Source organism: Lepidochelys kempii, chromosome 16 (assembly GCF_965140285.1).
Source record: "Lepidochelys kempii isolate rLepKem1 chromosome 16, rLepKem1.hap1, whole genome shotgun sequence".
Classification (NCBI taxonomy): Eukaryota; Metazoa; Chordata; order Testudines; family Cheloniidae; genus Lepidochelys; species Lepidochelys kempii.
In genome coordinates this window covers 22,134,280-22,147,948 of record NC_136395.1, presented here as the reverse complement: position 1 = coordinate 22,147,948, position 13,669 = coordinate 22,134,280, and the positions used below count along the sequence as shown (strand labels likewise).

Sequence of the window (13,669 nt, the reverse complement as noted above, 5' to 3'; positions counted from 1 at the left end):
AGAGGGGGCCAATATGGTCAACCTCCAGCATTCAAAAAGCATGAGCCTAGCTCTGTTCAACAGCTAAATACATTCAAAATAGCCTGTGTGTTTGTATTGCTCCTTCTGGTGTCTGAGCCTATTCAGCTCACATTTCCCAGCTTCCTTCCCCAGCCATGCAGGCTAGACACACAGGTTTCCTTTAAAAAAAATAACTACAATGGCGAGAGGCTCAATGAATCCCATGACTCCACAAGATGGAGCTTTAAGAGAAACACCAAATATCTCAAGAGCTGGCAACACTGGAAAGGGGTCTGTAAAGGCAGGGGACGAAAGGAAGGGAAATGGGGAGGAGATCAGCCTTGGGAAGGAACGAGAAGTGGGGTAAGGCTGGATTAGAGACCGATTCCTGTCCAGGAAGTGATTTTACCCCTGGAATATCTCAGTGTGCATGCATAAGAGGAGAGCGCTGCAATGAGGCTGATAGACTCAGAGTGAACGGGAAGCTAGTCTGGTGAGTTTGAGTAAGACCTGTGCATCGTTTCCATATTCAAGGTGTGCGCAGACATAGGACCATATAGGTAACAGTGATTACTAAACACACCTTCCTCTTGAAATGAACAGGGACGCTGGTTTAAAAAGCAATGGCACACAGAGACCACTGATCAAATTGTGCTTGTCCAAGTCAAACACAGATCTTGCCACTGGCGTTAAAATAAACGGATTGTTTCAAATGCTAAGCTGAGAACCCAGTCTTTTCATAATATAGGCTGCACTTCACAAAACACCTAACCATGTGAGTCGTTCAGTGGGAAATCAATGTTAAGCTAAAAAGTTAAGCCCAAGCTTAAGAGCTTTGGTGAACTGGGGCCTTCCAGCACCCATATTTTCCTTCCACATAAAGCAATAGAGTTATAAAATAAAAAATAAAACATCATAACTTCTAATGGAATGCTCTAACCTTTAAAAATATCACACAGTTGTCTGAATAATGCTTTAGTTATTATTGTTACAAGCAACACTTACAATCACTGTGATGGGAAAAGACTGGAGAAAAAAATATTTCCCGCTAGTTTAGGGCATGGCTACACTTGCAGTTGTAGAGCGCTGGGAGTTAAACCAGCCTTCGGAGACCGCAGCAGGGAAAACGCTGCCAAGTGTTTACACTCTCTGCTGGAAGCACACTGATGTGGCCACATTAGCAGCTCTTGCAACGCCACAAAGACCAGTGCATTGTGGTAGCTATCCCAGCATGCAAGTGGCTGCAACGTGCTTTTCAAATGCAGGGGGTGGGGTGGAGTGTAGTGTGACAGGGAGTGTGTTGTGTGTATGTAGGGGGAGAGAGAGAGAGAGAGTTTTGGGGGGCTGAGAGCGTGTCAGCATGCTGTCTTGTAAGTTCAGACAGCAACAGACATAGATAAACATGATATGTTGGGGAAAAGTCAATATAGTTTTTGCAAAGCTGAAACCAGGCCTCACCAATCTATTAGAATTCTCTGAGGGAGTCAACGAGCATGTGGACATGGGTGATCCAGCTGACATAGTATTTTTGGACTTTCAGAAAACCTTTGACAACTAAGCAGTCAAAAGGATAAGAGGGAAGGTCCTCTCATGGATCAGTAACTGGCTAAACATTAGGAAAAGGTAGGAACGAGTGGTAATTTTTTACAATGGAGGGAGGTAAATAGCAGGGTCCCCCAAGGATCTGCACTGGGATCTGTGATATTCAACATATTCATAAATGATCTGGAAAAATAGGTGAACAGGTGGCAAAATTACAGTCAATACAAAATTACATAAGTACAGCCCTACTGGGTCAGACTAAGGGTCCATCTAGCCCAGTTTCTTGTCTTCTGACAGTGGCCAGTGCCAGGTGCCCCATAGGGAATGAACAGGTAATCATCAAGTAATGCATCCCCTGTCGCTCATTTCCAGCTTCTGGCAAACAGAGGCTAGGGACACCATTTTACTCAAGAGAAGTTAAGTCTAAACCTGACTGCAAAGAGTAAAGTGATATCCCTAACCTGGGTGACTGGGCAATAAAATGGCAGATGACAATTCAATGTTGATAAGTGCAAAGTAATGCAAAATGGAAAAAATAACCCCAACTATACATACAAAGTGATGGGGTTTAAATGATCTGTTACCACTCAAGAAAGAGATCTCAGAGTCATTGTGGACAGTTCCCTAAAAATATCGCTCAATGTATAGCAGCAGTCAGTAAAGCTAACAACATTATAAACCATTAGGAAAAGGAGAGATAATATAGAAGAGAAAATATCATAATGCCACTATATAAATGCATAGTATGCCCATACCTTTAATATTGCCTGCAGTTCTGGTCGCCTCATCTCAAAAACTCTATATTACAATTGGAAAAAAAGTGCAAAGAAGGGCAACAAAAATTGTTAGGGCAATGCAATAGCTTCCATGTGAGGAGAGATCAAAACGACTGTGATAGGAGTAGGGGGCAGGGTAATGATAGAGGTCTATAAAATCATGAATGGTGTGGAGAAAGTGAACAAGAAAGTATTTATCCTTTCCCATAACACAAGAACCGGGGGGCGAGGGGGGGGTCACCCAATGAAATTAATAGGCAGCAGCTTCAAAACTAACAAAGTATTTCTTCACACAACGCACAGTCGACCTGTGGAACTCGTTGTCAGGGGATTTTGTGAAGGCCAAAAATAAAAGTGGGTTCAAAAAAGAATTAGCTAAATTCATGGAAGATAGATTCATCAATGGCACTTAGCCAAAATGGTCAAGACCGTAACCCCTGACTCCATGTGTCCCTAAACCTTCAACTGCCAGAAGCTGGGACTGAACAACGGGATGGATCACTTAATAATTGCCCAGTTCTGTTCACTCCCTCTGAAGCATCTGGCACTGGCCCCTGTCAGAAACAAGATACTGTGGTAGATGGACCATTGGTCTTACCCCGGCTGGCTGTTCGTATGATTTTCAAGCCACAGAAATGGGCCTGGATCACCCAGGGGCAGGTGTAGAACCTAAAACTATTTAACTCATTTTTTAAACTCACCAGATTTCAAGCTGATAGGGACACTTTAAAGAGTAGAGATTTTACCAGCCATATTTTAGGATCATATGATACAATTTACACTCAGCCTATGCCATAGCACCTGACTCAGACTTCGCACTGATTATCCTATAAGACACCTTTTCTCTGCCCCAACCAATGACATTCAGTCAGTTTATATTTTTGTAAGGTTTCAGAGTAGCAGCCGTGTTAGTCTGTATTCGCAAAAAGAAAAGGAGTACTTGTGGCACCTTAGAGACTAACCAATTTATTAGAGCATAAGCTTTCGTGAGCTACAGCTCACTTCCTCAGATGCATATCGTGGAAACTGCAGCAGGCTTTATATATACACAGAGAATATGAAACAATACCTATTCCCACCCCACTGTCCTGCTGGTAATAGCTTATCTAAAGTGATTTCCAGCACAAATCCAGGTTTTCTCACCCTCCACCCCCCCACACAAATTCACTCTCCTGCTGGTGATAGCCCATCCAAAGAGTTGTCACTTTGGATGGGCTATCACCAGCAGGAGAGTGAATTTGTGTGGGGGGGTGGAGGGTGAGAAAACCTGGATTTGTGCTGGAAATCACTTTAGATAAGCTATTACCAGCAGGACAGTGGGGTGGGAATAGGTATTGTTTCATATTCTCTGTGTATATATAAAGCCTGCTGCAGTTTCCACGATATGCATCTGAGGAAGTGAGCTGTAGCTCACGAAAGCTTATGCTCTAATAAATTGGTTAGTCTCTAAGGTGCCACAAGTACTCCTTTTATTTTTGTAAGGGATTTCTCATCTTTCATTTAATAAAACACACTTGCATGTGAAAAAAAAAGAAATATTTTATTTTTTCATATGGAGAAGAGAAGTGGGAGGAGAGGGGATGGGAACTTTAACACAGTTAAATTCAGATCACAGTAAGTTTTGTGTGTGGGGCAGAAATCACAAGACAGATGCTTTACACATTCTTCCTCGAAGAAGAGGCAAATACAAGCAAACCAAACTGGATATGTCTGTCTTATTTAGCCTTGCATTGTTTTAGGTGCTCTGGATGAAGTTCCTTTTGCAGGGGGGGAAGCAGCACCCACAGGTGACTGATATTGATTGACAAATCCACTCTTTTTTTTTTGGTTCGGCAAGTTAAGAATCACAGATGAGCACAGATGTGTAACAGCAGAGCGGGGGCTGCCATTACCATGGGATCTCCTCCTCAGGAGTAGGCCAGGGACCTCTCTCCTAGGACCCCAATCCAATTCTCATTGAAGTTCATGTTAATATTTCCACTGCCTTCAATGGGAGCTGGATCAGACCCTTACAGAGCTAAGGTGGGAGCATTCCCATCCCCCACTCCCTCCCACCCAAGCCCTATGCATGTTGCCGGCAAGTCAAAGAAGCCTGGTAGGTAACCTGCTGAGTACTGAACACCATCGTGGTACGGATGAGCTAGCAGATTTTGCACTAGGGCTAGTAAGAGCACGAGGCTGATCTAACTGCTTTCGGCTTTGTTTTGCAGTCCATACAAAACCTCCATCTGCTTCCTTTTGTTCTTTGCCCGGGTAATGGTCATCTTAAAGAGCTTGCAATAGAGCTCCACCGCCAGGGGGCTGTCATCGTTCCCAGGAATGGGGTACGTGATGATGGAGGGGTTGCAGTTAGTGTCCACCACTCCCACAGTGGGGATGTTCATCTTGGCGGCATCCCGAACAGCCACGTGCGGCTCAAAGACGTTGTTCAGGGTGCTGATGAAGATGAGGAGGTCGGGCAGGCGAACCCCAGTCCCGTACTGGATGTGGGCATTGGTCAGCAGGCCACCCTGCCAGTAGCGGGTGTGGGCGTACTCCCCGCAGTCCCTGGCCGTGACTTCCACCAGGTGGCCGAACTGACGGTTGCGGCAGACGAAGAGGATGATCCCTTGGCGGTAGGCGACGTGGGCTGTGAAGTTGAGAGCCAGCTGGAGGTGTTTCATCGTCTGATCCAAGTCTATAATGTCCTGATCAAGGCGACAGCCAAAAATATATGGCTCCATAAACCTGGGGAAGGAGAATGAGACATAAAGATCTCGGAAAAATTTTATTTTTTGACTGACATTTCCAAACGCTGTCTGTCCCATAGAAACTCTCCTACATCAGGGCATCAGCCAGCTTCTAAACAATAGGAGTCAAGGAGAAAATTTCTCAGGGGGCAGGTTATTCCAAAATTGCCTTCTTCTGAAGGTTCTGCTGCTAGCCACTGTCAGAGACAGGCCACTGGGCTAGACGGACCTTGGGTCTGATGCTGTCGGGCAATTCCTGTGTTCCATTTAAGGGAAAGGGCAGTTAAGGCCCTGATCAACCAATCAGATCCCTGCACCATGCCCTGATAGACAGGGGATTGACCAGGTGGATCTGGTTTTATTTTGGTTCTAAACCAACTGACCGGCCACTCAACTCATTACACTGGAATCCCAGAATATATGCAATATGAAGAAATCTTTGGATGCCTAAAACTTTTTGCTTCCAGTGCTGCATGCCTGTGTGACAGCAAATAAAATAACCTTCCCTGTGCTAGGACAGTCAAACACAGACTTATTGTCAAAGTCATTAGGAAGGAGCCACCTTACAAGCACTTTATAGGGAAAGTAATCCTTCCCTTCTTTTTATTAAAGGCCGAATTCCCAAATTGAGGGAAATACACCCATTGACTCAGTGGGTATTGGCTCAACCCCAAGGGTCCACGTCAAAGTTGTGTAACTTACCTATGACGACAACCTTTTTTATGTCCCAAGTGCACTCTGGCATCAAAGAGATCTTTCAGGGAGAAGAGCTCTTTCACGTTGAAGAAGTCCGGGTGTCTGAGGGGCTCGGTTATAAGCTTGTCATTAATAACTGAAAGAAGGACAAAAAGAAGTGTGAGCTCTGCCCCCAGTTTGTGCAGCACAAAGGTTTGGTTGTGGTGTGAAAAGAAGAGCATTGTTTAGTCCTGGATTGCCAATAACACCACAATTGGGCATGTATATGGCGATTAATGTGTACTTTCAGCCTAGTATCTTAGTGCTTTACACTTTAAGACTGATATTATTTCTCTCTCATTACATACAGGGAACCAGAGGTACAGAGAGGTTAAGTGACTTGCACAAGGTCTGGGAGTCTGGAAATCTGTGGCAGAGCCAGGAATAAAACCCAGGAGCCATGACTCTCAATCCCAAACCTTAGCCACACAGTGTTCCTTCCTCTCCTAGGTGCGTGTTCAGATGGGTTAGAGGGGAATCTAATGTACTGAAAATCACATGCATATACTATCTGAAAACTAAAGTAGCCAACAGGGCTTAGAAGAGGTGCTCATTAACTTAGCAATACATTATCTTCTGGCTTAAAGCAAACCTGGTGGCTATCAGAGAGGGATGGTTGGCTTAACTCAACTTGCTTTGGACAGTATAAGCCAAATAGACTGGATGCTTTCACTCTCCTAAAGTAGGTGGGGTAAGGACTCTTACCATTGGGATCCACCTGCTGATTCGCTTCCGGGGCAAGAAGAGTTCCATAAAGTCGACTGCTAAGCTGTGAGGTTCTGGGAGCAGCTTTCCCCAGTGACGGAAAGCAGCTGAACCTTGGTACGACTGACAACAGAGAGAAGAGAGAAATTAAACGAAAGCCTTAAACAGATGGGCAGTAAAATAAAGACACCAATAAGAATACTTTGCAACACCCATCTGCAGAAGAACCCCAAGCACTCCACAAACACTAAGGCTTCCCAAGTCCTTGAAACGTAGGTTAATATTAGACCCACTTCCCAGAGGCAGAAACCGTGGCAGAGCGTGGAGAAGTGGCTTGCTCTGGGCCTCTCAGTGTTAAGAGCCTAGTTTCCTAAGAAAGATCTAAGAACTTTCTCTCCTCCAGCTGGGCTTTGGGAAGTAGGAAGTGTGCACACCAGATGGCAGGGAGCATGGGGCAGGCTCTGCATCAGGGATACTTGGACCTCATAACAAGTCAAGCAGCACCCCTTCCTCTAGCAAAGCAAGGAGCAGACACCCTGCCAGGGGAGGGGGTAGACAGCAGGGGGCTCAGGCTTAGAAGCTCTGCTAGGGAGAAGAAGGGGGATGCTGCTACAAAACCAGAAGCTGGGGAAGTTGGTTGCTTGATTTTGGTAACACCCGGAGGGGCTGTTTCTCGGGGGGCTAGACTCCAGCAGCATAACCCCGCAAGAGGCAAGTCTCCAGATCGTCGGGGGGGGGGGTTCTTAAAGCCCCCGCTCCTGGAATCAGGAGAAGCTCAGCTCACACTGAAAAACAAGTGTCTAGCTTCTGTCACCCACGTGCGCCCGCAAGGCTCAGACACCAGAGAGCAAAGGATCAGGCTCCATTTTTTAAAATGAGCTTTAAACAAACAAACAAACAAACAAAAAGACCTCCGGATTTTTTAAGCCACTGGGGATTTTTACATGCTTGATCTTGGCAGGACTGCCCCAGCCGGAGACACACCAGGCCCAAGGCCGAGAGAGGCACCTTGCCCAGCTCGCCTGGGCTCGGACCCGCCCGCCTGTCCCGCCTACCCTCCAGCCCCCCTGCCCCCCCGAGTCTTTGCACGCAGAGCAAGCCCGGGCTCCCTGCCTCACCCGCCTGCAGCAGCCTGGCAGCGGCCATCTCCGGAGCGGGGCGGCAGCAGCAGCTCCGTGCACGGAAGGGCAGCTTAGGCTGCTGCACCGGCCCTTTCCGCTTCCTCCAGCCACAGCCGGGCCCCCTTCCCCGGGGCGGGCGCGGCGCAGCTCCGCCTGCAGCTGCACAGGCCCCCCGGTCCTCCCCTGCCTGGCGGGGGCAGCCGCCAGCCGGGAGCCCGAGCTGCCCGCCCTGCCGCGGGCTCGTCTGCCGTGCTGGGGCCGCTCTGATCACACCCCCCGCCCGCAAGGAGTCTGCAAATGCCCGGAGCAAAGGCAGACCCTGCAAAAACCTGCCCTCACAGAGCAGGGGCTGGCTGGGATTCCCAGCCGGGACCTAGTGGGTTTCTACAGGGACCCGAACAGGTGTGAAGCTCTAGAAACAATCACAGGTGCTGGAACTAGGGGTGCTGCAGCACCCCCTGGCTTGAAGTACTTTCCATTATGTACAGGGTTTACAGTTTGGTGCAATGGCTCTCAGCACCCCCCCGTAAAAATGGCTCCAGCACTGCTGGAAACAACAGGGTTTATGGGTGAGCAAATGACTATTCCTCAGATCAACCCCCCCCCCCTTTTTTTTTTTTTTTTTTAGAAATTATCAGTATTTATTATTTGGACTGCGATAGCCCTTAAAAGCCCCAGTCACAGATAAGGACCCCATTGTGCAAGGCACTGTGCAAACACAGAAAAGATAGAACGTCAATTCTTCGCAGCAGGAACGAAGCAGAGGAGAAAAAACAACAGGTGCAGACAGACCGGGGAGTGCAAGGGAAACAATGAGAAAATATAAGTCAGCAAATGCACCTTCATTGCTTCACTTCAGCTGGGGTCTCTCTCTCCTACATGAACAAATAAAAAAGGAGTCATGCAAAATACTTTCGGGAAAACTACTGAACTAGGGGGACTGAAAGTAACAGAATTAAGGGCTTGATCCTGCAACCACTGCAGGGCTTAGGAGGAGCTAATACTTTCACAGCCCCCAGCGGTGTGCATGGAAAGTGTTTGTAAGCTGGACTCTTGTCTAGGAAACAGTACTGTGTCTTTAAGGGCCTCTCTCTTTGTTGCCAAGTTACAGCCTGTCTCCTAGCAACATACAGTTTGTTACTTAAGCACCCTGTTTCTTGTGTGCCTGGTCAATTTCCTGCCTCTTTGTCCTGCCTGGACCAGAGTCCTAAAAAGGTCTTAGCTCAAAATGTCCCAGGGGCATCTGCCGGAAACATTCACCACCTGCAACAAAGAGGCAGAGGAGGGTCGGTCCCAGAGAACCAGTGACTACTACAGAGTTAATGACAATTTGCCAGCCAGGTTCAACCACCCAGGATGGTTTCGGGGCTACAGGTGAGGAAGCTGATATAACTTGTGTGATGAGCAAAAGCAGCATGCTGAGAGAGAGGGAGGGGTTCACGGTGCACCCAAAGGTTGCCACACTTTGCAACAATGACCTGAGATCCTGTAAAGTCATCATGACCTCTGCATGATTGTGAAAATGATACCCATTTTAAGGCCTGAAGGACCTCTGGGATGTGTCCCATTACCTACAGCCAGATTAGCCATCATGGCTAGAGGTCCCAAGCATGCTTTGCTCCCTCTTCATTCAAGCCCCAGCTCTCCAAAGCCAAGCATGCACAGAATTGTCCTTGTTCTTAAATTCCTCCAGGAACCTTGTCTTGCTGTTTCCTTAGCAGACATTTCCTCTCTGCCCCATCAGTCTCACTGCTGGTGAGCTGCTTAGCAGCCCGTGTCACTTAGAAATGCCTTCTCATCTCTTCCCATCTTATCCATTCCCTACCTCATCCCAAAAGCATCTTTTCCCTTGTCTGCACTTCTTAATGTCCATCTGTTGCTGTAATTTATCTCCATAAATTACTATTTAACTCTGTACAGTGCTGTGGGATACAGTTTGTATGAAAGAAACCATACCAAGTAAAATTACATTCTATTGTGTAGAACAAATGAGGCCCATCCCAGGTACAGGACCACCAATCAGATCTATGGAAGCAAAGCACCTACTGTACATGAAATGCCGGTAAGTATATGCAGCACAAGGCTAATTACAGTGTGTATCAATCTTACCTCTTAAGTGAACTCTAGGTACCTGTTGAGGAATAAGTTATTTGCTTTATCTGTAGGAGTACTTTAAAAAAAACTCAGCTACGCTTTTTGCTTTGTTCCTTCCTTTAAAAAACGATCAATGCACTTTCTTGCGATGATACATTACCTTCCTTACAGGAGTATCTAGCCCTTGCAGTATTTTAAAATGCATATATTATCCTGTGGGCACTGTTGATTCACCCTCCTCTGCCCAGATATCACCTGCTCTTGGCATGAGCAAACTGGGTAGGGAAACGGTAGGTGCGTGGCACAGCCAACCAGAATACAGGCACAGAATAATACTGAAAAATAGTCAAGGGAAATTGGCCATGAAGAATTCTGATATTCAAAATTTATTTTACCCTTATGTCTTTTGTTAAATTTAAGGGTTTTTGATGGTGGCCAGCAGTGGTTCAAATTTAGGTCTCCTGTATAAGTCCCAAGAGGCTAATTTTTCTATTGCTATTCAAATTTGCATTTCATCTTGCCACTCCAGCCACTTACAAAGGAAGGAAAATTACAGTAATATAATTCATGAAAAACTGAGGGGGACCATAGTTCTATTTTAATATTCTAGGTCTCAGGGGATCTTTGAAATCAGAAGGTGGGATTTTCAGAAGCCTCTAAATTATTTTCCGTGAGACACGTGCTCTCATGTCACTTAGGGGCTTTTGAAAAATCCCATCCAGAAGCTTCGGTATCTCCAGGCCATGAATTTTACAGCATAGGAAGGTTAGAAAGAAAAGGCTCAGTAGTTTAAAAGGGGGCAGATGCAATGATCTAGAATCTCTTTGGAAACACACTGGAGCAGATCAATGATTTTTTTAATTGGACACAATATAGTCCCCTCCTAAATAAACCCGGAGAGTTAATCTCTGGCCACTTGTGGCTAAAGTCCGATGGCAAAAGAAAAGGGTGTTTATTCACAAACACCCCCACAACTACTATAGTATACTACTACTACGTAAAAAAACAACAACAAAAACCAGAAAAGCCAAGTTGGAACACAGGGATTGCTAAAGTGAAAAAATAAACCATAACCAAAACCACACTCAGGGAAATGTGTGATGATCAGTGCCTGAAGCTTCAGACGGTGGCCCGAGCTCTTCTCCCCACTCACACATAGTATACCTTTCTATGATAGAGGAATTAATACGCTATGTAAGAATTTCAGTTTCTGAATTTAGCTGAAGTTGGTGCAACATCTCTGGTCTGCTCCATTGGTGTGCTGCAAAAACCAGCACCCTTGCAGCAAAATTTAGGACAAGTTTCCAAGAGTACAAAGACCCTTGATTAAAAATACGCAAACGGATGGATGTGTAGGGTTTTTTTCCTGACCATAGCTGGTGTTTGATTCATGCTCTGAAGCATGAAGTTTCAGCGCCCTTGTAATTATACCCTAGCTCTTGTAAAACACAGAGATGCTATTCATATGGGTATCTAAAATATTTCCTCTTGCTTTTCTCCCCTACAGACCTCCTTTAACATTACCTCACACGCATTTTCGAAACATCTAGGAAAGTGTGGCATGTATAGGAATAACGGGCTCAACACCTACATAGACAAAAGTGACGTGACTGGCATAGATAACTTTATCACCTTCTACGACAGACTCAACTTTCATCCCAGTTACAATGGCAGTGGGCCATCCCACTGTGAATAATGTTTCAGCTGTGGTGTCTGCAGTATGACACTGTTCTTCAGTTTACTGTCTACTGCCTGGTTAAAAAAAACAACAAGCAAACAATAGCATTGACATTTCCTTAGGATTTCTGCTTCTTTCCTAAATCAGCTCCTAAGACTCACTTTGAAAGCATGACTGGAAACAATATGCTCCTGCACTGAGTGATGTTAAATACACTTCCGTCTGCCACATTAGCTTGCAGGATGATTCATCACAAGAAACACAGGCTTCTGTTACAATAATGCTACATGCCATTAAAGCACCATTAAGCTGCAATGGGAATCTTTTATTTTAAAGTCTGACTTCAGGTTACCCTGCTGAAGGACAGCCTAGATCCAATGTTAGCATGTTAGCATAACGTAGTAGAAAAGGTCATGAAAACAGAATAAAATGGGTAAATGAGCAAGGATGAAAACTCTGTCATTGAGAGAGTAGTAAGAGCAAAATGTTGCTTTAGAGCAGGTGTGTTAATAAAGAAAATAATCCGGAAAAGTGTTTGTTGTTTTCTTAAAATGCCTGTGAACATAAGTGAATTTAATGCTGGTTAAACATAAATGGATGGCCCCACTATACACTACAGCACAGGCAGCCAGCACACACACACTTTCCCATGCCATGCTGCCCTGCCAGTGTGCTTCAGGATTGCCCAGCAAACCCACTGTCGGGTATGTCAGAGAAGTTCTATGGTCCATTCCTATCTTGGCTCTCTGCTAAGATTGCCAAGTAAGGCTACACTTATTCATAGATTCCAGGGTTAGAAGGGACCGTTGTGATCATTAGTCTGACTTCCCGTATAACACAGGCCAGAGAACTTCCTCAAAACAATTCCTAGAGCAGATCTTTTAGCAAAACATCCAATCTTGATTTGAATTCACCAAGGCCCTTGGTAAATTGCTCCAAGGGTTAATTACCTTCACTGTTAGAAATTTACACCTTATTTCCAGTCTGAATTCATCTAGTTTCAACTTCCAGTGAACCATCTTTCTCTGCTATATTGAAGAGCCCATTATCAAACATTTGTTCCCCAGGAAGGTACTTATAGACTGATCACATCACCCCATAATCCTCTCTCTGCTAAGCTAAATAAATTGAGCCTCTTCAGTCTATCACTATACGTGCTTTCTAACCGTTTAATCATTCTCATGGCTCTTCTCTCTCCAATTTATCAACGTCCTTCTTGAATTGTGGACACCAGAACTGGACACAGTACTTCAGCAGTGGTTGCAACAATACCTAATACAGAGGTAAAATTGCCTCTTTACTCCCACGCAAGGTTCCCCTGTTTAAGCCTCCAAGAATCACATTAACCCTTTTGGCCACAGTGTTGCACTGAAAGTTCACATTCAGCTGATTATCCATCACCACGACCATTTTCAGTCTCTGCTTTTGAGGACAGAGTGTCCCATCGTCCAAATATGGCCTGTGTTCTCAGATGTCTACATTTCCATTTAGCTGCATTCAGATGCCTTCTGTCTGTGCCCAGTTTACCAAGTGATCCAGATCGTTCTGTATCAGTGACCTGTCCTCTTCATTATTTACCACTCACCCAATTTTTGTATCATCTGCAAACTTTGAGAGTGATGGTTTTATGTTTTTTTTCCAGGTCATCTGCAAAAATATTAAGCCCAATGGGGCAAGAACCAATCCCTGCCAGGGCCTACTAGAAATGCACACTGTTCAGTGATGATTTCCGCATTTACAGTTACATTTTGAGACTTATCTGTTAGCCAGATTTTAATCCATTTAATGTGTTCCATGTTAATTTTATATCATTCTTGTTTTTTTAATCAAAATACCATCCGTTATCAAGTCAAACACCTTACAGAAATCTAGGTTTATTACATCAATACTGTTACCTTTATCAACAAAACTTGTAGTCTCATCAAAACAAATATCAAATTAGTTTGTCAGGATCTATTTTCCACAAATCCAGGTTGATTTGCGTTGATATTACCCTACTTTAATTTTTTATTACTCCCTTCTTTAAGTCATTATTAATCGAGTCCTGTATCAGCCCCTCTATTATGTTTCCTGGGATCAATGTCAGGCCTATAATTAACTAGGTGATACCACTTATTTTTTAAATATTGGCACAACATTGGCTTTCTTCCACTCTTCTGGAACTTCCCCTGTGTTCCAAGACTTACTGACAATCAACATTAATGGTCCACAGTTCTCCTTGGCCAGCTCTTTCAAAACTCTTGGATGCAAGTCATCTGAACCTACTGATTTATAAATGTCTAACTTTAG

General features: G+C 44.9%; 2 protein-coding genes across 2 annotated transcripts; one reads left to right on the top strand and one right to left on the bottom strand.

Annotated features, from left to right (window-relative positions):
- Positions 1-3,839: 3,839 nt before the first annotated feature.
- On the bottom strand, positions 3,840-7,880 carry MRPS2 (mitochondrial ribosomal protein S2). The gene is made up of 4 exons (XM_073314462.2): positions 7,606-7,880; positions 6,488-6,610; positions 5,750-5,879; positions 3,840-5,045 (listed from the first exon to the last, which is right to left on the bottom strand). Exons 1-4 carry the CDS (start codon positions 7,631-7,633, stop codon positions 4,502-4,504), a joined length of 825 nt encoding a protein of 274 aa, XP_073170563.1. The 5' UTR covers positions 7,634-7,880; the 3' UTR covers positions 3,840-4,501.
- Positions 7,881-8,265: 385 nt separating this feature from the next.
- Positions 8,266-11,905, top strand: PIERCE1 (piercer of microtubule wall 1). Its single transcript, XM_073315011.1, has 3 exons — positions 8,266-8,982; positions 9,592-9,670; positions 11,210-11,905. The coding sequence occupies exons 1-3, from the start codon at positions 8,837-8,839 to the stop codon at positions 11,396-11,398; spliced, it is 414 nt and encodes a 137-aa protein (XP_073171112.1). The 5' UTR covers positions 8,266-8,836; the 3' UTR covers positions 11,399-11,905.
- The last annotated feature ends 1,764 nt before the right edge of the window (positions 11,906-13,669 follow it).